At 55.9% G+C, this 22582-nt stretch overlaps 9 protein-coding genes across 9 annotated transcripts; 5 read left to right on the top strand and 4 right to left on the bottom strand.

Moving 5' to 3' along the window:
• Positions 1-3731: 3731 nt before the first annotated feature.
• E0L32_006814 (uncharacterized protein) lies at positions 3732-4670 on the top strand (the record flags this gene model as incomplete). Its single annotated transcript, XM_031141488.1, has 1 exon — positions 3732-4670. One exon carries the CDS (start codon positions 3732-3734, stop codon positions 4668-4670), a length of 939 nt encoding a protein of 312 aa, XP_030994113.1.
• Positions 4671-6250: 1580 nt separating this feature from the next.
• Positions 6251-9249, top strand: E0L32_006813 (uncharacterized protein; the record flags this gene model as incomplete). Its single annotated transcript, XM_031141487.1, has 2 exons — positions 6251-8626; positions 8689-9249. The coding sequence occupies 2 exons, from the start codon at positions 6251-6253 to the stop codon at positions 9247-9249; spliced, it is 2937 nt and encodes a 978-aa protein (XP_030994112.1).
• Positions 9250-9792: 543 nt separating this feature from the next.
• On the bottom strand, positions 9793-10332 carry E0L32_006812 (uncharacterized protein; the record flags this gene model as incomplete). The annotated part of the gene is made up of 1 exon (XM_031141486.1): positions 9793-10332. The coding sequence occupies one exon, from the start codon at positions 10330-10332 to the stop codon at positions 9793-9795; it is 540 nt and encodes a 179-aa protein (XP_030994111.1).
• A 197-nt stretch (positions 10333-10529) lies between these two features.
• On the bottom strand, positions 10530-11084 carry E0L32_006811 (uncharacterized protein; the record flags this gene model as incomplete). Its single annotated transcript, XM_031141485.1, has 1 exon — positions 10530-11084. The coding sequence occupies one exon, from the start codon at positions 11082-11084 to the stop codon at positions 10530-10532; it is 555 nt and encodes a 184-aa protein (XP_030994110.1).
• A 1228-nt stretch (positions 11085-12312) lies between these two features.
• E0L32_006810 (uncharacterized protein) lies at positions 12313-13382 on the top strand (the record flags this gene model as incomplete). The annotated part of the gene is made up of 3 exons (XM_031141484.1): positions 12313-12324; positions 12386-12467; positions 12535-13382. The coding sequence occupies 3 exons, from the start codon at positions 12313-12315 to the stop codon at positions 13380-13382; spliced, it is 942 nt and encodes a 313-aa protein (XP_030994109.1).
• Positions 13383-13606: 224 nt separating this feature from the next.
• E0L32_006809 (uncharacterized protein) lies at positions 13607-16083 on the bottom strand (the record flags this gene model as incomplete). Its single annotated transcript, XM_031141483.1, has 2 exons — positions 13607-15715; positions 15997-16083. The coding sequence occupies 2 exons, from the start codon at positions 16081-16083 to the stop codon at positions 13607-13609; spliced, it is 2196 nt and encodes a 731-aa protein (XP_030994108.1).
• A 765-nt stretch (positions 16084-16848) lies between these two features.
• Positions 16849-18463, top strand: E0L32_006808 (uncharacterized protein; the record flags this gene model as incomplete). The annotated part of the gene is made up of 3 exons (XM_031141482.1): positions 16849-17122; positions 17189-18165; positions 18239-18463. The coding sequence occupies 3 exons, from the start codon at positions 16849-16851 to the stop codon at positions 18461-18463; spliced, it is 1476 nt and encodes a 491-aa protein (XP_030994107.1).
• Positions 18464-18986: 523 nt separating this feature from the next.
• On the bottom strand, positions 18987-19607 carry E0L32_006807 (uncharacterized protein; the record flags this gene model as incomplete). The annotated part of the gene is made up of 1 exon (XM_031141481.1): positions 18987-19607. One exon carries the CDS (start codon positions 19605-19607, stop codon positions 18987-18989), a length of 621 nt encoding a protein of 206 aa, XP_030994106.1.
• A 666-nt stretch (positions 19608-20273) lies between these two features.
• E0L32_006806 (uncharacterized protein) lies at positions 20274-21419 on the top strand (the record flags this gene model as incomplete). Its single annotated transcript, XM_031141480.1, has 2 exons — positions 20274-21093; positions 21187-21419. The coding sequence occupies 2 exons, from the start codon at positions 20274-20276 to the stop codon at positions 21417-21419; spliced, it is 1053 nt and encodes a 350-aa protein (XP_030994105.1).
• Positions 21420-22582: the final 1163 nt, after the last annotated feature.

The following is a 22582-nucleotide window of genomic DNA, read 5'->3' as shown; positions in this document are numbered from 1 at the left end:
GCGATCATGTATGTTTGAGTCTGACTACAATTACTTTGTATGACTAGCAAAGAATCTAAACAATGGGTTTCCTTTGTGAACCATTTACTGAATATCCTGCTGTTGTCTCGTGTGTGTATGATGTCCTTGGTAGCTGTGTGCGGTTTGGAATGCAAGCCATCGTCAACGAGACCAAGTCTGGAGGACGAACGCTCCAGGGCGCCAAGGCAGCAGAGGTCGAAAACCCACAGAGACTGCGTATACATTCGTAAGCCCAGATACTCAGTACCTAGGTAGGTAGCTAGTAGACATGTCGTTAGGCAAACCAAGTCCATCTGACATCCGGTTTCATGTCGACGCTAGGAAGGAGAGGGTGGTCCCCGCAGGCGCCGTCCGTGACGGCCCTTCTTTCCTTCTTAGCGGCGTACTTCACCTTTCCTCCCCCCCTCCCCACTCACACACAGGGGCTAAGGATTCTGTTTAGAAAAGCTATGATGGAATTGCAATTTCCGCGGGTGGGAGGACAGGGTCACCAGCCACACTTTGGGATATCATGGGAAAGGCAAGGGAAAAAGTTGGATGTTGGCGTCAGAGTGACTCCCTCTGCATGCGTCAGTGTGATCACCGAACTCCAGCGCACCTCTGGCGGCCATTGGCTTGCATTCCTTGTCTCGTCACATCTCAGCAGCCCAACACACACAACTGCCGAGCGACCCGGGTACATCACACGCTCCAATTGCATTGTCTACGCCCTGTGGACATACTCGGTGATCTTAGTCGCAAGCGTTCGAGTTCCCTCCCCTCTTCAAAAGTCCGAAGTGCCCCCTTTGACAGGTATTCGCCGATTTGCCGTTGATTCTTGTGCGACACGCGCCGTTTTTTTTTCTTTCTTTTTCATGACAGCTAGAGTACGTTTTATTCCCAGCAGCGCGGGGGAAGCACTGCAGGACGCTGTGCTACCACTGTGAGTGATCCTGTGGTCGGTACTGGGGTTGCCTACCATCCCCCGGTATTTTCTGGGCGCTGGAGGGTGCGCCACGGGCCATCCATGTGGCCTCCGTTGGGCCCCAAACTTACCAAGCGAGAGGGTCAATGTCTCAGTTGGCGCAGGTTCCTCGGCACAGTTCGAGCGTGACAGTGTGCCAGAAGTAGCACCTTACTGACGTGGGGAAATCATGAGCAGAAGGCTGGAGTTGGGAAGAAACGTGGCATGCTCGCGCGTGTATGTGCTCCGGCTCGACTGCCTTGGTTTTTGGAAAGTTAGGCAGGCGAGTCAAGCTTCGCATGCTTACCCTTTCCCAGGAGAAATGTAAAAAGTCGTCCGACCCGAGCGGTGTTGCATTAGGGTACCAGGAATCAACTTGGCGCCAGCAGAGGTCTACGACCCCAAGAGCTTCCGATGGAAATCCCTTGCCTTCTCCTCCAGCGGCCGAAATGCATCATGTGCATGATCATTTGGTCTGGCTGGGAGCAAAACAAGAAGAAGGAAAAAAAAAAGGCAAGCTACGGTATCCAAGGCCCAAAGGAACAGGTTGAGTTGGGCTACACAGAGAGCCCTTGGGTGCTTTGACGAGAAAAGAAGCAAAGCATACGAAGTATACTCGTGAGCCCCGCTATTGCCATCGCGGGAACCGATGCAATGCTGCGCGAGTCGAGGCGCAAGAGAATTAAGCTTGCCCGATAGTGCGGCTACCCGCCTGGTGCCACCGGAAACGATGCGACTCTTCGGGAGGGCCACATGCTCACCCTCTGCCCTGGTCCTGGCCATGGTTACAGGCAGAATGGAGAGTTGCGCGCGGGTCGCCCGAGCGAGCATTTCAAAACCGTCTTCTCGGTTCTCCTCGCGTTTTACCCCGTATCTTTTAGGCGCAAACTCTGTGAACGAAGCCAGCTCAAGCCACACCCTCCTTTACTGGTTTTAATTTCAATTCACCCCCGCAGAAAACGGTGTGCAGTATCGCCAGTGTTACGTCGATTGCGTTTTTTTTATGTCCTGGAGTGTGATCTGCGCGGGCGGGATTAACGGGTGCAACCCAGCGATCCAATCGTACACCAGGGGAGGGGGACGAGGACTGTCGCATGTACTCCGTACCTAGTCCTACAAGCACGACGTGAATCAGTGGCGTTGCTGCAGCCGCTGTCAACATGCAGCAGGCCGTGCTGACTGGCTGGGGGCCTGACGACCACCGATGCTCCAGCGCACAAAGCACACACACGTCCGAAGGGAGCGGACTCGAGAAACAAGGGGCTCCAGGCTGCTGAACTTCCATCCATCTGTCTTCACAAGGCATCCAACGCCATCTTCGTTGCAGAACCGTCGGGCATTCCTCACCTGTTGATACGCTGGGTGGAGCTCTTCGGAATTGCTCCGTTTCACCCTCCTCCCCAACTGCACCAGCTTCTCTTATTAGCCGCATTAGCCACAACCATCTCGCACGGCTAACCACAAAGGGAGCAGCCGTTTCCCTCGCCCAGAACGACCTGCCGCTAACGGTTTGGGCCCGGTCCATGTGGCCCGTCCTTCTCCAGCTCACTTTCTCCATCCAACCCATCCGACGGACGAGCTAAACTTGGCCCCCAGTTCGGTTGAGTGCGCCGTATTTAGCGCAGGCATGAGTGTTTCGACTCCCTCTTAGCTCCGATGCTACTGGGAGCCGTTGGAACAGGTATCTTCCCTCTTTTCACTGCTGGTGGGCGTATGCTTCGCGGAATGCCGAAGCTAGAGTATACAGGTTGGTACACAAGAGCAAGAATCGCCCGGCCAGACTGCCCTCTTGGACCTGGAGGTTTCCAAGATTTCTTTCTCTACATAACTAGGTGTTCAGGCATGGTACCGCATTCCATTGCTGCTACTTTCCATCACATCACATCGAGCAGCTCTCGATCGATCGGCGGTGGAGGCCAGAGGAGAGAGCCACAATGGTGTCAACGGTGGACATTTGCGGAGAAAGCTACACGTCAGCCACACGTTGCGGCCACCTCTACAACCCCGGTCCTATTTCTGCAGCCTGGACAGGTTTTTTGTCGACATTCTGCCGAATGAGATGCTCGTAATACTGACAAGGGGGCTCCTCTGCTTCATGCCACAGACGACGTGATGTCATGGATTCGCTCACGGTCCAGGCTCTGACCGCCTCTGTGTGGCTGGAGCTGTCTCCTCTGCCCAGACAGCTTCCTTGCCCAGCCGCTGAGGAGGCAGATCCCATCCCTAATTGCCTCATGCCATCCTTCTCCCAAACCTGTCATTTCTGTACCGCACACACGCGCACGCACGCAACAAGCAAACACCGGCTGCTGCATGGCTCCTTGCCCGGCCTGCATTCGAAACTTCCTGATACACGCACCCCATATTGCTTGCCCCATCTCTCGCTACCCTTTACCGGTTGCCGTTAGAGGTCTAGAACGCGCACGCCTGTCTCAGCTTTCTGGCAAGAGAGACCTGCACAGATCAGCATTCTGCCGAGGAGAGATTGACCTAGCCACAGCGGAGCCTGGGCTGCCCACCCTCTTCTGCCCACATCGCACCTCGCTTGCCTTGCAGAACCTGACGTAGTGGGCTTCCGTGCCTCACTGCTCTGTGCGGACTTTTGCGAGAAAGACGCTGTCCCTCAGTTTGAGTGCTCTCGCCAGAGCTCCTACGATCTAGAGAGGCGCAGTCACTGTCATAAGGCTTACTTGGCGTTGGACCTGCAGCGCTGGCGGCGCCCAAGAACATCCAGAAGACGCTCGAGCGCGTGGTGCCGCGGCCTACGATGTCCGAGGCAGATGGCGCAAAGGACGTGTCCAGCACTCCCAACGCGACGCACAACGACCAGACCAAGGAATCTCGGCCGGACAGTATCATCTACGACGACCCTCCTGAGGAGGAGATTATAGACGACGAGGCGGACAGTTCACGTTCACGACAGAAGAACCACACCAACAAGAGCAGCAATAATGGCAGGAAAGATGCGCCGGGAAACTCGCAGGAGAGAGAGAAGAGCCCGGCGTACGTCGCGCCCATCCCCAAGATTGGCAAGATCCCACCCGTAGAGAAGCCTTCTCCGCACGACCCGACCATCTCGTCCGCCGGGCGGCCTTTTATACCTAAAGATGTCATGACCAAGCTCGTGGGCAAGAAGATTGACGAGTACGGCGATGTGGTGGACACGGACGAGGACGGAACAGTCCTCGGCCGGGTCGAGGGTGATCTACCCTCGATGGTCGGGAGAACGGTCGCTAATGAGCGCGGCGACGTGCACGACGAGGACGGCGAGCTCCTGGGGTATGTCGCAGAGGTGGAAGGGTACAAGGTGGGAGCGGGCAAAGATGCGTCCGAGACGGAGAGCATGGACGAGTTCATGGGCCGGCAGAAAGGCGCGTTCCGGGTCGACGGAGACGGGAACATACTCGATGACAGCGGGAATATAGTCGGTAGCTTCCACGACAACCTGCGGATGCCGCCCAAGGAGAAGAAGGAGGAACCCGGGAAGAATTCATCGTCCGGCGACGGGCAGAACAAGCCGTCGGGCTCGTCCCAGGGGCCTCCCTCCTCTGGACAGCAGAGGGAGAATGCCCAGAGCCACAGGAAGGAGGACAGCCCGTCCGATATCTTCCTCGACGTCAAGTCGACCACGGAAGGCATCCAGCTGACGATCCGGATCCCGACGGTGTTCGCCGGCGGGACCCAGCCCCGGGTCTCATTCTCATGATTAGCATCATCATAATCGGCCACGGCGTTGTTTTTTTTATCGGGTGGAGTTGGGGGGGATTACTGGTGAAACACGAGTGATATCCGCATATGGCAGGTCAGACGGCGTTTTTGCTCTGGCGGGCGACGGTAGTCTCCTCGTAAAAGGGGGACGGTTCAAATTAGTGTACATCTCAAGAGATACCACGATTGCAGTAGAAATGAGAGAAAAGAGAGCAATCATCAGGGGAGAGCTGTCAAGACGCTCCCGATCTGTGCACGATGCAAAGAAGACGCAGTGATCGGTGGTTGAAAGGGAGGGTAGTCCAAAGCTAAGGCGGGCAGGAATATAGTAAACCGGTTTTTTTTGGCCCGCCTCTTGACCTCGCTCTAGCTGATGTGTAGAAAGGCAAGAATAGGAGCGAGATGACGTAAAAACAGCATCAAAGAACTAAACCACAGTACGAGCAATATCACGAAAGGAAGGGAGGGAGGAGGGAGGAGGACTGTGTGAAACGGCCTACAGTAGATCATTACGAAAGGGTTGCCGGGGGCCAAGGAGTGTACACCTGCAGCCACTTAGTGCAATGTGGTGTAAGTCATTCGCCACACATCAAGGACCGGGGTGGTGGAGGGGAGTGGAAACGGGGGTGATGGAGACAAGCTCACAGGCCAACGGGCCAAACAAGCCACAGAGGCCATCCAGAACCGGTTTTTATCCTCCGATGGCTCTGCTCCATGACCTCGACCGTCTCTCGGACAAGGTTGGCTGGAGCAGGCCGAGCCAATGGGAGAACTGTGGCTCGTCATCCCGGACCACCACCGCCTATTATCTAACGCCCCCTCGTGGGGTAACTATGCAAGCACGGCACCACTTGCACTTTGTTAATATCAGAACCCTTTCATTCTCCTCCTCTTCCCCGTTCTCTCGTAAACGAACGCCTAGACTTGGTGTGGCACAAACTGAGGAGACGGGACCACAGTGATGAAGTCATCCCAGCCGGGATACGCCCAGCCCTATCGAGCTTCGAAGGCGCGGGAAAAGCAGGCCAACAGGCAGACACCAGCCACTTCCAGCCTGATTTGCCCAGCTTACCCATCTAATAAGCTTTCCTGACCTGCGTAATAGAAGCTCTGTCCATCGAGATGAATGGCACATACGTGACGTCGATCTAGGCCTTGATGACGTTCAAGTGTGCGAGTGTCTCCATCATAGCTGTTTTGCTACAGCTCTGCTGCCTTGTCGAAGCTGCCCTCCCTTCCCACTTGTTCGTTCGCGACGCGACGGGGGGATCGTAAATCATGGGCGTTTGTGATAAAAGGCGGTTGGTCACCTCCAATACCACGTCTTTTTGGGCATAGTCATCTCACCAGCCACACATCTTCACCCAACGATACCCCTTCTCTTGAAACAACAAAACCCCAAACCATTGTATACTATATTATCATAACATCACGGACCTATACCTACAAGATACCTGAAACCCGAGCTGTTACGATCACCACCCAGAACAAATATCACACGCAAACACACACACACAGACAGACACGTAGTATAGCCACCTATACGCCAATCATCCTCCAATAGCTTCACCTCCCGCCATGACCGACGTCCAGAAGACCCCCCCTGCCGGCGCCTGGCCCTGGAGCAAGGGCAAGGAGACGCGCCAGGAGTACTTTGACGACGGCGACGACAAAAACGGCAAGAAGTCCAAGGAGGGTGGCGGCGGCGGCGGCGGCGGCGGCAGCGACACCAACAAGAGCCAGACCCAGAAGTCGACCACCAGCTCCTCCTCCAAGCAGCAGCCCATCAAGATGAAGGACAACGACGCCCAGAGCAAGGCGACGACGACCAACGCCCCGAGCAAGGCGGCCAAGAGCGCCGCGGGCGGCGGCGCAAAGTCGACCGCCACGGGCGCCGCCGGCCAGGCCAAGAGCAAAGCCAAGGGCGCCGCGCCGAGCGACGCCGGCTCCAAGGCCAAGGGCACCGCCAGCACCGCCGGCTCCAAGGCCAAGGGCGCGGCGAGCGAGACCGGTTCCAAGGCCAAGGGTGCGGCGAGCGAGACCGGCTCCAAGGCCAAGGGCGCCATGAGCGACGTCCAGGAGGCGTCCGGCGAGACGACCTCGGAGGCCCTGAACGAGCCCACGCCCATGACGGGCCAGGAGGCCGGCGAGGACGTCGAGGAGGAGTTCGAGGAGGGCGCCGACGAGGGCGCCGACGACGATGCCGACGAGCAGGGCCAAGCCGCGCTCGCGGAGCTCCAGGAGGGTCTCCGGCAGGGCCAGGAGGGCGAGAGCGGCGGCCTCGAGATGCCTGACGACATCCAGCCCGAGGACTCGGTGTCCCGCATCAACGAGCAGGTGCCCGAGGACGAGATCCCCGAGGAGGCTCAGGACGCGACCTCCAAGGCCGACGAGGTGCAGGAGGAGGCCGGGTCCAAGGTCGACGAGACGCAGGAGCAGGCCGGTTCCAAGGTCGAGGAGACCCAGGAAGAAGCTGGCTCCAAGGCCGATGAGGCCCAGGAGGATGCCGGCTCGAAAGCCGACGAGGCCACGGGCGAGGCTCTGACCAAGGTTGACTCTGCCAAGTCTGGCATCGAGGATGCTGGCGAGGAAGCCAAGGAGCAAGGTGAGGAGACCGCCAAGGAGGGCGAGGAGACTGCCAAGGAAGAAGGTGAAGAAGTCACCAAGGAAGGTGAGGAAGCCGCTAAAGAGGGCGAGGATGTTGCCAAAGAAGGAGAGGAAGCCGCCAAGGAGGGAGTCGAGGGTGCTGAAGGTGAGGTCGCCGAGGCTGAAGAACCTATCGACTTCACCGTCCTCAAGGGCGGCACCGTCAACAAGGGCGGCAACGTCATGCTCGACGGCAAGGTCGTCGGCCGCGTCAAGGAGGGCGTCCTCGCCCACCTCGTCAACAAGAAGGTCGACGAGGAGGGCGCCATCTGGAACGACAACGGCAAGGTCATCGGCCGCGCCGAGCCCATCCCCGCCGACGAGCTCGAGGACATGGACAAGGAGGCCGGCCCCTTCGCCGCCTTCCCCGACGCCCTCGTCAACGCCAAAGGCGACGTCGTCTTCAACGACGAGGTCATCGGCAAGGTCGTCGAGGGCGACATCAAGAAGCTGCGCGGCAACAAGGTCGACCCGGACGGCGACATCCTCGACAAGAACGGCAACGTCATCGGCAAGGCCGAGCGCTGGGAGGAGGAGGAGCCCGAGGCCGAGCCCGAGAAGGACAACTCGATCCTCGCCGGCAAGCGCGTCAACAAGGCCGGCAACGTCGTCGACAGCAACGGCCAGATCTTTGGCCGCGTCGTCGAGGGCGACATCAAGCGCCTGACCGGCCGCATGTGCAACAAGGACGGAAACGTCCTCAGCGAGAGCGGCGACATCATCGGTCGCGCCGAGGTCATCCCCGAGGGCGACCGCGAGGGCTTCAAGGAGGGCCCCTTCGCCGAGCTCGAGGGCTGCACCGTCGGTCAGGACGGCAAGGTCGTCACGCCTGGCGGCGATGTCGTTGGCCGCCTTGTCAGCGGTGACCCCAAGGCGCTGAAGGGTCGCCCTGTTGATGACGACGGCGACATTCTCGACAAGAACGGCAACTCTATTGGAAAGGCCGAGCGTTGGGAGGAGCCCGAGGTCGAGAAGAAGAAGAACCCCATGTCTGGCCGCCGTGTCAACAATGAGGGCAACGTCGTCGACGAGGACGGTAACCTCATCGGCAAGTTGACCACCGGAGACTTGAGTATCTGCATCGGCAAGGAGATCGACGATGATGGAGACGTCATCGACCAGAAGGGCAACACCATCGGCCACGTCTCTCTCATGTCTGAGATTAAGGAGGAGGAGCCGACCGAGACGGAAGAGGAGAAGAAGAAGCGCGAGCTGGCCGAGAACGACAAGGAGCTCGCCAAGAGAATGGCATACGCCATTCAGGGTTGCCTGGACAAGGTCAAGCCAGTCTGTGACATGATCACCCAGGTATGTTTTGAGTTTTCGATACATGACTACATGAATATCCGCTAACCATCTCGCCATTGCAGAAAATCGAGGCTGCTGAGCGTCAGCCCAAGGAGGAGCTTGATGAAGAACAGCTCGTCAAGGATGTGCGCCCCTTGATCGAAGAGGGCGGCAAGATCCTCCAGGAGGCCAACGGCTCGATCCGTGGCCTCGACCCCGATGGCCACATCCAGGCCAACGCCAAGTCCAGGACTGCTTCCCGCGAGGCCAGCCCCGAGGAATACCACCTCGCCGACCTCCTCAAGGAACTCACTGGCACCGTCACCAAGACCATCGAGAACGCCAAGAAGAAGATCGAGGGCATGCCTCACGCCAAGAAGGAGCTCAATCCTCTCTGGAACCTTCTTAGCGAGCCGCTGTTCCAGATCCTTGCTGCCGTCGGTCTCCTGCTGAACGGTGTGCTGGGCCTAGTCGGAAGACTCTTGAGCGGTCTCGGTCTTGGTGGTCTTGTCGACAACCTTCTCGGCGGCCTCGGCGTGAAGCAGATCCTTCAGGGACTTGGCTTGGGTAGTGTCACTGACTCTCTTACCGGAAAGGGGGGGAAGAAGAAGTCTGGCGGCGGTCTTCTCGGCCTCGGCGGCTAAATGAAGTACTCGCATGATTCAATGTCCTTTTCCTTTGTCAATCAAGTTGGGATGTTTTGTTTCTTCCATGTACGATGTATGATATTTTACGTTTTGGTCTGCGGGATTATGTTTGGGTATGTTTGGCGAGCTCAACTTATTTAATTATCTAGTTATTAGGTAGTATCTTGAAGAAGAAAAGTCCTCCAAGTTGCATCCGCCCTCATATGTATGTCAATGTGGGCTACCTAGGCACCGAAACTTTGGCACCAGACCTTGTGACTGGCAACGATTAAATCAAGTTGAGAAGTCCTTCCTAGCACATAGGTTATTCCAATAACTTGCGTGCGTTTAGGTACGACATTGCGTCTTTCAATATTGAACACTAGGCTATACAACAGCTACCAGTCAGTTGTTTGAACGCAGGTGAGGGTCAGCTTGTGAGGTGTGAGGAGGAAATAGAGGCGTTTGCTCAACGAACTTTAGGTTACTTAGAACCGGTGCGAGAGTTGACTATGTAGTTCTGGAATCTGTATTTGCCGCAATTGCGCCTCTTGTGAGCATTCAGTGTTTTGGCAATTCTGACACTCGCTTCACAGGATCATCCTTCCCCTCCTCTGGGCTCAGAGGCAGGAGTATGTTGGCCTCGACCAGATTTGCCACGGCCTGCTTAATCCACCACTGACAGTCTTTGACCTCGCTCCTTCTCCTGGGCGGGCCGGGTATCTCAGCATTATCGCCAATTGAAACCTTGTTCAAACTCGGCCCAGGAGCCTCAACCTCCTGACATGCTCTATCGAATGCGTTGATAGCTTTAAGTTCGTGCGTCTCGCCGTCACTGCTGGCAGTGCTTTGTTCACCGTGCTCTAAGTGACTGGTCTTGATTCGACCGATAGGGAAAGCCTTGGGGTTCCTCTCATCTTTGTCGACATTATAGTTCTGTATGTATTCATACTGGAAACCGTTGAGCCGGTCTCCTGTGACGTGAATGCGGTCACCGACGACCGACTCTTGACCGCTCGCTTCGATGCGGGGTGCCCACAAGGACCAGTGCGCGGCGAAGAGACGCGAGGGATAGACTAAGACGTAGAGAGGCTGTGTCATGGTTCGGCTAGCAGATGATGTATTGAAGTCGAAAGTCGTGGTTGGGTCTTTTTAGAAGAATTCAAAGTGGGAGGACAAGACTAGGCTTCCGCGATGAAACCTGAAGGAAGCCCAGAGGTGGGGCATCGTCCGCTGACGACAGCGACTCCTTCATGCTCTTTTTCGGACGATCGAAACCATTGACAAGACAAGAAGATTCAGAGGTCCATCGCAGGTCCCTTCTCGCCATAGATAGGATCTGCACTGAACCACGGGATGTCCTTGATCCCCTGCACCTTGCCCTCCTCGCCCTCCTTCCCGTAGCACATATCCCAGCTGCACCCGACGGGATAGCTGCCGACCATCTCGAACCCTCCCATGTCCTCGAGCAGGCGGTGGCCCACGCCGGCGGGGAGCACCAAGACGTCCCCGCGGCCGACCACGGGCTCCACGCGGCCCGGGTTGTCCTCGCCCCCGAGGCAGAGGCGCGCCCGGCCCCGGCTGATACAGAGGACCTCGTGGGTGGTGGAGTGGAAGTGCGTCGTGCTGTACATGGTGTAGCACCACTGCGGGGCCACCACGCCGACGGCGGAGAGGTGGGCCTCGATGCCCGACGCCGTGGTGGCGTCGCCGGCCGGGAAGGCGCCGTGGTAGATGAGCACGGGCTTGTTCTGGATGCTGGTGTTGGGGATGCGGGCGTGGGCCGGGATCGGGTGCCTGCTCACGCGGAGGGCCGAGACTGCTGTGGGCACGAGCTTGGCTGGAGTAGGCATGGTATGTCTGGTATTGGAGATGAGGATGCTGGGCTCAGATGGGTGTACATGTGTTTCCCCGATGCTAAGGCGTGCGCACGGGTACAAATGTCATGATTCTAGAAGGATTCGAAATTACTTGCATGCAGTGTACGGGCTAAGATTAAGTGTCGCAATGCACCCGTCCTTTCTGTCATGCGTCGTGTTCATGGCTGGTCCGCCACACGCACCGTCGATCATTACATCACCTAGAAGTCATAGTTGACAAACTGCAAGCTCTATCTCGAGCGAATGTCATGAGCAAATGCCACTGGAATCGTGATAAATCAATATTCTGATAATCGTGGCGCTGATTACCTACCTAGGTAGGGTAGTGCTATGGTACGATAAAAGCCACTAATTGCAGACTTGACTCCGATGATTCTTGTGAAGCTTATCAGTGTCATGGACCAAAATGCCGATGTTCTTAAGCCGCGCCGACTTTTGGGGTCTGGCTAAAAGATCTTTCGTGTTCAGTAGGAGATCCGTCCTGCTGGGACGCGGCGTGAGCGTGGCAAAGTCCAGCCCTGCTAGGCTATCTGGTAGTCTTCAGGGCTATCTCTGAGGCTCGAGATCACGCGTCACATTTCCCGACCAGACTAGACAATCTTTGCCAGCGCCTCCTCCCCGTGGCTATGGAGTCGTCGGGCCTCTTCTCCATGATTAAGGGGGTTCTAGGCTTCGGATCCGTTCCTGGCGCTGAGGTTCCACCAGACAAAAGTGTTCCTCAGCCTTTATTGTTACCTAAAAGTTTGATGATAAAACCCGGGGATCTGGCACTCCGCAATATGCAAAGGCAAGGCCCGGTAATAAACCCTTTTCTTTATCAAGATCTCCACTTGAGTCGCGTGTTTCCCCTTGCTGGGTGGATCGCTAGCTTGGCAGAGACAAAAGCCGACAGCAGTGATGGCAAATCCAGCGCCGATCGTGTCGGGAAAAGGAGAAGGTGTCGGGAATAAGGCATCGGGAGAGTTCAACCCGAAACATGGAGGATTTCCCTTGCCTCTCCTTGGGCATTATTTTGTCTTTGAGTCTTGACGGGAAATAGAGAATCGTACATATTCTCTATGACTGATAAGCCTCTCTGTCCGATCACTTGTGTATTCCAAATGGTCCTGAGATAACGCCGTAGACCGTCACCTGTTGTCGCATTTTGCTGTCTAGCACGCTTGTCTTTCTGTATAACACATTTCAGTTCATTATTTAGACCATGGTTTCGACAGTAAGATAACCAAATAGCTGCGAGAGCGGTCTATCGATCCAAAGCTAACACTCATCCCCAGCGCTGGAATCGACTGGTTCGGTTTGTCGCAAAGGAGGATGACCGCGAGTATGTCGGCGAGCCGGAGGATAACGCTCTAGACAGTAAGTGTCACACCAACAACTTGCTCCTAGTAGCATCAGAACCTAGGACTAACAAACTCCGTACCAGTCGGCGCCGCCCTGGCCCTGGACCAGCCGGTCTCCGTGCGCGTCTTCACCGGCTCCTCCGCCCTCGACCTTTCCGCCGAGCCAACGGACAAGGTCCTGACCGTCGGGCGGCTGCTCGCGCCCCTAACGGCCGACGAGGTCGGCACCATCCGCTGCATCGGCCTCAACTACCGCAACCACGCCCGCGAGATGAACCTCGAGCTGCCCGACCACCCGACGCTCTTCTTCAAGCCCGCGACCTGCCTCGGCCACCCCAACGCCCCGCTCGTCATCCCGGAGCAGGCCACCGACGGCCAGGCCGACTACGAGGCCGAGCTGGCCGTCGTCATCGGCCGCGAGGCGCGCAACGTGCCGCGCGCGGACGCCCTGTCTTACGTCCTCGGCTACACGAGCTCCAACGACGTGACGGCGCGCAAGCACCAGTTCCACGGCGCGCAGTGGGGGTTCGGCAAGGGCTTCGACGGCTTCGCGCCCCTCGGCCCCTGCATCGTCTCGACCAAGAGCATCCCGGACCCGAGCGTGATCGAGATCAAGACCGTGCTCAACGGCGAGGTCATGCAGGAGGGCCGCGGCGACGACATGATCTTCAGCATCGCCGAGATCGTCTCGTACCTGTCCCAGGGCACGACGCTGGCCCCCGGCACCGTCATCATGACCGGCACCCCTCACGGCATCGGCGTCAGCAGGACGCCGCCCGTCTTCCTACAGCCCAACGACGACCTGAGGATCGTGGTGTCGCACGGTGTGGGCAGCCTGGTGAACAAGGTTGTTTATGAGAGCAGTGGGAAGAAGGTGAACGGCAACGGAGTGCATGCAAACGGCGTTAACGGAAGCAACGGGACGGCTTAGACTTTGGCATAGCATCGATAGCATTATTATAGACATATTGACTTCTTCTTGACCATCTTCAATGAGTTTCATTGGGTAGCTCTGCAACTCTGGGATGCAGTCAGATTGAAAGCATTGCAGCTGGACTGGGAGATGGCCAACGTTTCGAGGGGAGCATCATAAAGACATCGCTAGGTTATATACTGCTACACTAACTAACTTGTCGTTGATGTTCATCCCATGTCCTAGGCAGGGATGTGGTCATGAGTGATCGAGTTCAATACGTGCTCCCACTGCAAGATATCCGACGACTCGGGGAAGAAGAAAGCAGCATCGTCCCACATCATCGGATTATTTGGCATCCCGTAGCCCCCCTGAAGCCCAAAGTTCACAGACAGGGGATCCAACACTTGCCCTTCGGAGACCATGCTTGGCTCCGCCGGCTCAGGCACAAAAGTTTGATTGGGGTGCGGTGTTGACGGTCCAGACATTGGCTGCTGCTGATTGTGTGGCGCGACGGGCCCTGCAGCTCCCGTTGATGGACCCGACGTGCGCAGCTGCTTCGCTTTTTTGAGGCAGAGCTCCACGATCTTGATCTCGGCGAGGGCAAACTCGTTCACCCAGACGTCATTGCGCTGCATCTCACAGTAGGCAGCCAGATCTTCGAGGATCGCAAGTGAACGCCGTGAAGTTGGATCTCGAACGGCAATGATGCCGAGCACAAGAGCGCTGTTGAACAGATGATGAGACCCAAGAGTCCACTTGAGTCGATCTGTCAGCGGTTGGCTGAAGTACTTCAGTCTCATCTCGAGATCTGCACATGCAGAGGCAATGCAGATGTCTTGGCTGTGCTTGTAACGGTTGGTGATGGACTGGCGCAGCAGGAAAGGCCGGTGCAGCGTCACTCTGGCGAAGTGATACATGCTGTGGAGGTGCAGCCTGTTCCACACGAGGAACGGCCGTTCGGCATCTAGTGAGAGATCCGGGTTGTTGAGCCTGAAGTAGGGCGGCAAGACTGACTCCCAGTGCACGATTTCTTGGTCAAGTTGCAATACAGTGTCGTAGGAAACGGTAAACAGCCCGAAGCAGCGCTCCTGGATCTTGCCGACGATGATGGCGAGATCGTGCGCGAGCCGATTGCAGACCGATAACGTGGGCTCGCTCAGTGGAGCTTCCGGGACATTGGCAGCTTCCTCCTCGTCCATATCGTCGAGCCACACATTCGAAGCCTGCTTGACCAGGCATTGTGTGTCGACAATGGCAAAAGGTCGGCCCAGTGCGAGAGCAATGGTCTTGTCAAGCCTGTAAAGATGACTCCAGAGACGCCTTCGGGTCTCGGTTTCCTTGCGAGGGAGTCGCCACCTCTCTCCATCGATGTGCATGCCCTGAGCCTGTGCCATGCGCATGGCAAAGCTGGTCGTGAGCCATGACTCCGGGACACGGCGCGTGTAGATGAGGTAGCGCGTGGTGAGAACACCAGCGCGTACGAGATCAGTAGACTCGCCGTAGAAGGTTGGCGCGATGACGATGGCACGTCGAGCTGCCCAGTAGAAGCGCTGCGACGTATCGAGCACTTCTCGCTGGACCTCCTTATTCCGGGGCTTAGGACAGTCAAGGAGCACGCCCATAGCCAGGACTATGAAGAGCAACGCTAGCCATCGTAGATCAGTGGTGGCGAGCTCATCGAAGCCAAACTTGCGACCCCAGAAGATCTCGTACTTTTTCCGAAAGTCGTCGGCATTGACTGCATCAATGGTCCAGTTCAGCTCGCGCAGAAAGGTCTCGGTAAGCCGATCGACTGTCGACTTCTTTCGTGGCAAGATACCCAGCAGGTCCCAAATCTGAGAGAATGGGCCGCCTTCATCTCTAAACGAGTGGGCAAAGCTGGCTTGGGCTTTGGGGCATATACCCATCGACAACTCGGGAGGTGGTGCTTGGATGATTTTGGCCGCGGCCTGCGGCCCAAAGTAAGACGACCCGAAGAAGGACGGGGCATCGCGACTCTTGAAGAGATCTCCCACGGCGTACTCAGGCGGGTCGGACACGGTCTGACCATCGCCGGAGTTCTGCCGGCTCGTCTTGGGGGTGACACCCTTGTCGCTCATCGATTGGGCGCGGCCACCACCTTCTGCTGCATCTGCCTCGATGCTGAGTGAGATGGGGGTTATCACTGCATTGGCCGGCGATGATGCAGGGCCCCTGATAGGCGGAGGTGGTGGGGGCGGCTCGACTTTCTGGTCATGGCCGGCACCGGAAGAGAGTCTCGGGGTGTGTGAAGAGCTCAGATTGGTATAAGCGCAGCTTGCTCCCACTCCCCGACGGTTGCAGTTGAAGCAAGGACGGCTCCCATCGCACTACATGGAGTTAGTACGACATCTTGGAGTGTAGCCAATTAGACAATGCGGCTCAGAGTTGATCCCCAGAATACAGCCAATGGATGAGGGATGAGATGAGATCAGATAGAGAACCAACCCCCGCAAGCAACGGGCTCTGGACCAAGGTGAGGATATTGCCTATTGCCGAGAGGGAAATGTATACTTGCCTTTTGCTTTCTTCGATGGCACGAATCACAAGCCTGCTCAAGATTAGAAGCATGCTACGAGATTGGAATGAGCTGGGGATATGCAGCACATACCGCGGCGTGTCGGCCTCTCTTCTTTCGGGGAGCAATAGCCTCGCGATCCTCCTCGCCTTCATCTCGTCTCCGCACCAAGCCACTCATTTCTGCTTACAATGGCCTGAGCTGTATAGTCTGCTGTGTAGTGCGGACTCTGGGGGTCGTGATCGGTAATTCGGGGATGGCAACGGTTTATGAGAGTTCTGTGGAGAAACTGGAACAAGGGAGTGACAGCTATCAATAAGTCGAACACGGTGATATCTCGAGATCGGACAGAGGCAAGGTGGTGGAGGAGACTGGACCGAATGGTCTTTTGACCGACTCACGTCTCCCCTAGCAAGCTAAAGATGGTCACATCGGTTCAAAAAGCCGACGCCAAGTGTTCTTAGGTCGTTTCTCCCCGCTATTTCCGTGCCTCTTTTCATGACTCGAGGGATCCACGGCTTGATAGCGATGATACGGGTGGAGCGATTTTGGGGTTTCTGTCCTAAAACGGCCACACTCGTCGGCCGATTCGACCTGGGCAAGGATTCCCGGCACTAACTAGATGGACCCAGGGGCAAATTTGCCGACCGTCGGGAATTGCAGAGATAGGCAAGTAGGGGTCAGAACGAAACTAGCGTGAATACTGATCACCAAGAGTGCCCATGGGGTCACCTCCATTCTGTGATATAAGATCTTGTCCAATGTTGCAACCTGGACGATTCTGGGGATCGCAACTCGTGCGGAAACGTTGAGCAGATCGACCATATTCACTCTTTGGGTTGCATCCGGAAGCAGGCATCCTCGATTTCCTTTTGTCAGGATCTGCCAAGTCAGAGAATCTTTTCTCGATCTTCCTATCCAGGAAAACCCCCAATCGCACTAGTCATGGCCGAGAAGATGGACGTTCACGACATCAAAGAGACGCCAGACGTTGAGTCGCCGCGAGCCAACATGTCCGCGTCTGACCTCGAGATCGACCACCAGGCCGAGAAGAAGCTGGTCCGCAAGCTCGACACCTGGCTTGCGCCGCTCATGGTTCTGTTCTTCCTGGTCGCCTATCTCGACCGAAGCAACATCGGTAACGCTGCTATTGCTGGCATGACCGAGGATCTGCATCTGGATTCGGGCAAGCTCAATGTTGCCGTCACTGTCTTCTATGGTATGTTTGAAGCCACAACACCCATTCCAGCCTGTATATCGACTGACATGTTGTGTCTGTGCTTAGTCACCTACATCGCCTTCGAAATCCCTGCCTCTCTGGTCCTCAAGAAGGCCCGCCCCAGTCGCCTGATTCCCTTCTTCATCCTTGCCTGGAGCGCCACTGTTGTTGGCTCCGCCTTTGTGCAGAACTATGCCGGTCTGCTCGCCACCCGTCTCCTGCTCGGTGCTTTTGAGTCTGGTCTCTTCCCATGCCTGACTCTCTACCTGAGCACCTTCTACAAGCCCTCAGAGCAGGCTCGCCGCGTTTCCTACCTCTTCGTTGCCGCCGCTCTGTCTGGTGCCTTCGGCGGCCTGCTCGCCTATGGCCTGACTAGTCTCCACGGCGCCAAGGGTCTCGCTGGCTGGCGCTGGCTCTTCCTCGTCGAGGGTGTCATCTCCATCGTCGTTGGTATTCTGGCCCTCTTCCTCCTCCCCGACAACTTCGAGGTCGCTTGGTGGCTCAAGGAGGACGACAAGGCCCTGATGCGTGTCCGCGCCGAGCAGGTCAAGATTTACGCGGGAGAGTCCGAGGTCTTTGACAAGCACGAGGTCAAGCTGGCCTTCAAGGACCCCAAAGTTTGGCTCTCCTCCATCTGCCAGTTCTGCGCCAACACCTGTTCCTTTGGTTTCGGCACTTTCCTGCCTCTCATTATCAAAGGTTTTGGTTACAGCAGCCTTAAATCTCAGGCTCTGACAGCGCCGATATATTTTTGGGCTTCTTTCATCTATCTGGTGGTTTCATACTTCTCTGACCGCCTCAATAGGCGTGCTGTCTTCATGGTGCCAGCTGCCCTGATCACGGTTGTTGGGTATGCAATGATGCTGGGGCTGAACATGAAGTCAACTGGCCCCCTCTACCTTGCTACTTTCTTCACTGCTACTGGTATTTACATTGTTGTCGGCCTCAATGTCACCTGGGTTAGCAACAGCAATGCTGGTTATTTCAAGCGTGCCACGGCTATCGGTCTCCAGCAGACCATTGGCAACAGCTCTGGTATTATGGTAAGTGCTCACCTAATGTCTTACAAGGTTGAGAGAGAAGAACAGGGGCATTATTTTTAACAACATACAATAGGCTGGTCAGATTTACAGATTTGTTGCTCCTGATGGCCGTTACCTGGTCGGTGGTGCGGTCTCGATGTCCACCATGTTTGTCGGTGGCTGCGGCTATGCTTTGATGTGGTATCTCCTGCGCCGTATCAACAAGCAGCGTGATGCCATGAGCATTGAAGAGAGGGAAAGGCTGATTCAGCAGGGAGCCAAGGGTGACCGCCACCCCGACTTCCGCTACACTTTGTAGTTTAGAAAGAGGGAATGGGCCCTGGTAGAGCTTATGGTAATTCTACCCAGTGCCAATTTGAAAAGAACTAGCCATGCATAAATAGAGGAATCTTTTATTCTATTAGACAAACATATAATGAACTCGCCGCAATACCTAACTCGGCCATGGCAGGCATGCATGTAGCGTGTGTGGTTTGGCCGCCACATCTCAACGCCCCTTCAGCTTCAGAAGACCAAACCAGCAAGACTTGATAGATACAACAGATCGTTGAGATAAAATTTGAACAAGATGCAAGTACCATCTGTTTGGGTTATCCCACTGCCTAAAATCGATGAGTTATGGCCATCTTGTCACACACATTGGCACATAAGAACAGAGGCATATTGCCAAAGAAGCGGGAGTCAAAGTATTTTATTATTTTAGCAAAAACGAAGGAAAGAAAAGCAAGAGAGAGAGAAAGAAGAAGGAAAAACAGGAAAAAAAGAGAGAACAAAAAAGAAAAGGAAAAAAAGAGAAAAGAAGAAGCTACAGAGACGAAAAATTACTCGGGCTCGGGCTTGATGTCCTTCTCCTTCTTCACCTTCTTCTCGTCCTCGTCCTCGTCCTCCTCGTCCTCGTCCTTCTCCATCTCCTTCTCGGCCACCTGCTTGCCGGGCAGGTAGACTCCTGCCCGGAAGCCGGTGCCGACGGGCAGGACGGTGCCCACCGGGAGGAGAGTGCCGCCGGGGAACTTGGTGCCGCCGGGAAAGATGGTGCCGCCGGGGAGGACCGCATCCTCGGGGATTATGGTGCCGCCAGGGATCCTGGTGCCACCAGGGATGATGGTGCGGACTGGTTGTATTGGTAAATCATCCTTTGCTTTGTATTTCGATAAAAGTGTTAAGGGGCATGATTGCTTTTCCCTGCGTTTTACAGGTGGTGCGATGTTGAGATATCTGTGAGCACGAAAGGCGTAGTGGCAAATCTGTACTCGACAAGTTTCCGTGGCTCGATTGCAAAGGGTAACCACAGGTAGGCTATTGCCGTTCGGAAAATCGAAGACATTCGCCATGGTAGAGGAGGTGTGTATACCTCGAGAATTGCCATTGATCTTGACACAAGAGGCGGAGAACGTCAGTGAGGAGATCGACAGAGGTGCAACACGGCACAGTTTCTTGCCCATGTCTGTGACTGGCTGGACTGCTGGAGCGTAGTGAAACCCCAAGTAGTGCCCAACCATGAAAGCAGCCGTTCCGCTTCCTGATAATTGCTAGAGCATTTGGAGTCAAAGACCACATGCTCAACTAGAGGACCTTGCCGTGTACTGTTGATATGGCTTGTTTCAGAAGATATCCGTGGTTGTGTAGATATCATTTGGACACACGGAGCTCTCGGCTTGGTGATGTTCAATCAAATGTTAGAGTTTGTGCATCGCCCGGCGCTCAATGCGGCTCTTTGGCCTTGAAGTAGTTACAGGCAAGGCCTGCTGACCTCGCCAAGATAGCTTGGATGGAGATTGCTACCTAAGGTAGTTTAGTAGTCTGGTCCCAGAACTCCCGCCTGGCAGCCCCACTATTTACTCGCTAGACAAGCACCACATTGATGCACCAAATCTGCCTGCTCCACCGCCGCTTAACTGTCTCCGAACTCCTTACCCAGACACTAACCCGTTAAGATGGCGGCAGTTGGCGGCAGTCTCCCACAACCATGAGAGCTATCAAGCGCGTCTCGACTTTATCCGAGAGAAGATCCTAGCTGAGCATCTGGGCCTTTCGGGTGAGGTAGGCGCCTCCTTCGCTCCCCTCCGCCCTTGGTTGGCGTGCTACTCTGAAGCACTTTAAGACTGATAATGACTTGGGGAAAACAGGATCTGGAGAAGACAACCTATGTGCCAATCCAGTACGATCCAGAATGCCCCTTCAAATACAACAACTTCGTCTACAGCATCACGCTCTCCCGTCCTCTCACCTCGCCGGAGGATGTCAAGACTGAGCACAGCGACGGGCAGTTGCGGCAACAGCAGCCACAGCCGGAGCCGCAGCCGCAGCCAGGCTCTGTTGGTATCCCTGTGGGTACACGCGACTTGATCCTGCGCATTAGCAACCCGGACGCCGAAGGCATGCACTCGGCCACGCGGGTCGAGAATGAAGTAGCCATCCTCAACCTCGCCTCAGCTGCCCTCCGCCACGTCGAGCCGGCCGTGGTACCTCGTGTGTTTGCCTGGGGAAGTGCAAGCACTGCGGGTTCTCTGGGCTGGATCCTCCAGGAGCGCATGCGCGGGGCACCCGTCAACGAGGATTTCGGAGCCATGAGCCTGGAACAGAAGCTTGGAATCGTCACGCAGATGGCTGAGATACTCAAAGCCCTGCAGGACTACAAACTCCCCGAGGGCATCACCGGCTGGGGTGGTGCAACTTTTGATGGTCAAGGGCGTATTGTGAGTGCTGGCATGCCTAGCGTTGGTTCCGGCCCTTGGGGCTCCTTCGAAGACTCCTACCGGGGTCGCCTGCACACGGCAATCCAACGGGCGGATGCGAACCCATACATTCAAGGCTGGCGCGCCAATGGTGTCCGAGAACGCCTAGACGCTTTTATCGAACGCGGCTTGCCTGCCCAGTTTGCTGCCCTCGCCTTCAAGTCCGACAGGGTCATCGTGCATGCCGACTTTAGTATGACATCTCTGCATAATCTTTATCCTTCACCGCCCCTTGCCCAGTGTGCTTTGGACAAACCTCAGTGCTGATTTAATTCGCCCTATCTAGCTACCAACAACCTCCTGTATGACGCGTTCTCGCATCGCATCACGGCGCTTCTTGATTATGACTTCGCCGCCATCCTGCATCCCGCGTACGAGTTTCTCCGCTCCTTTGATGGAGCAGGAGGTCAGCTTCGGGGCTGGTCGGGGGATGAGAGCTCCGAGGATGCAACGCTTCGGCAGGCGAAGCTCGAGGGTCGCTTCCCCTCTCCTCTCCCTGCCAACAGTGATGCGATCTAGTGGAGCGTAGCTAAGATGTGGGAGGACGAGCTGGCAAGATTGGAGGTGAAGCGGCCGAGCACGATAAAGGGGGTCGACAAGTTGGCCGACGTCGATGCCGTCCTTCGTGCCATCCTTCCTTGGCATATCAGCAACTCTGATTTCCTCCGGATGCAGGGCGAGGGTGCTGCGAAGCACTTTCGGCAACTGGGTGAGGCGCGGCTCGTCGGGTTGCTGGGACATGTGGGCTTTTGACGGTCCAATACAAGGGGATGCGCTATCTGCCGATTGATTTGCTCAAGCGCAGCTTGGTCTCCAAAACCTGCAGAATGATACCTTTAGCCAAAAAGAAACCCTCGCATATGTGTTGTTCGGGTGGTTGCACAGGCTTTCGACATACTGTCATTCAGGGGACAATGCTTCCGGCCCGGTCCTGACTGTGGTGAGCGAATGTATACAGTCAGTTTGAGCATCCTCTTTTTCTTTACTCTCCTCCACCGAACTTTGTCGTCTCGCCTAAGAGACAAGGTCATGGACTGATAATGAGCGACCGAGGATGAAAGATCCTCTAGAACAGTTAGCAACATTCTCCCCGCTGCGATTCGACGCCGAGCTGGGCTCAAAGTCCGTATACAAAGGTGCGCCTCGGAGAGAGCTGGATGAGGCGTGGAAGAAGTTGGTAGACCGTATGTGGGACTATTTCTTTTTTGTGTGTTCTCGTTTGAGTCGTGCGGATATGCTGTGACTTAGCATTTCGACACCGCCATAGACGCGATGATCTTGGCAGACCACGAAACGCTGCAGAGGTTCGACTCGACAATAAAGCCCACCAAGGGCATCGACGGCCATTATTATGCAACGGTCGAAATTTTTCACCAACTTCACTGCCTAGACATAACCCGCAAGTATATCTGGCGGGATCACTACGGCCACATCGACAGTTTCCAGAACCCGGCTGAGGTGGTGTGGGAGCATGTCGGTACGTTAACTGCCTGGCAAGAAGCTCCGCTGAACTGAACTTCAGCCACTCGTTGGAGAAGACGCAAGCGAGAACTAATGAGGAAATCTGTTGTCTCGGAAGATCACTGCATAGACCTCCTCCGTCAGGTCCTAATGTGTCACGGAGATAGCAGAGAGCATCAATGTCTAAAACAACTACGTGCTAGCTAGAAGAGCCGTGACAG

This window comes from Thyridium curvatum (genome assembly GCF_004353045.1).
Source record: "Thyridium curvatum strain D216 chromosome Unknown NODE_40_length_362384_cov_81.811220, whole genome shotgun sequence".
NCBI lineage: Eukaryota > Fungi > Ascomycota > Sordariomycetes > Thyridiales > Thyridiaceae > Thyridium > Thyridium curvatum.
Note: the sequence above shows the minus strand (reverse complement) of the source record. Positions and strands in the feature narration are given on the sequence as shown.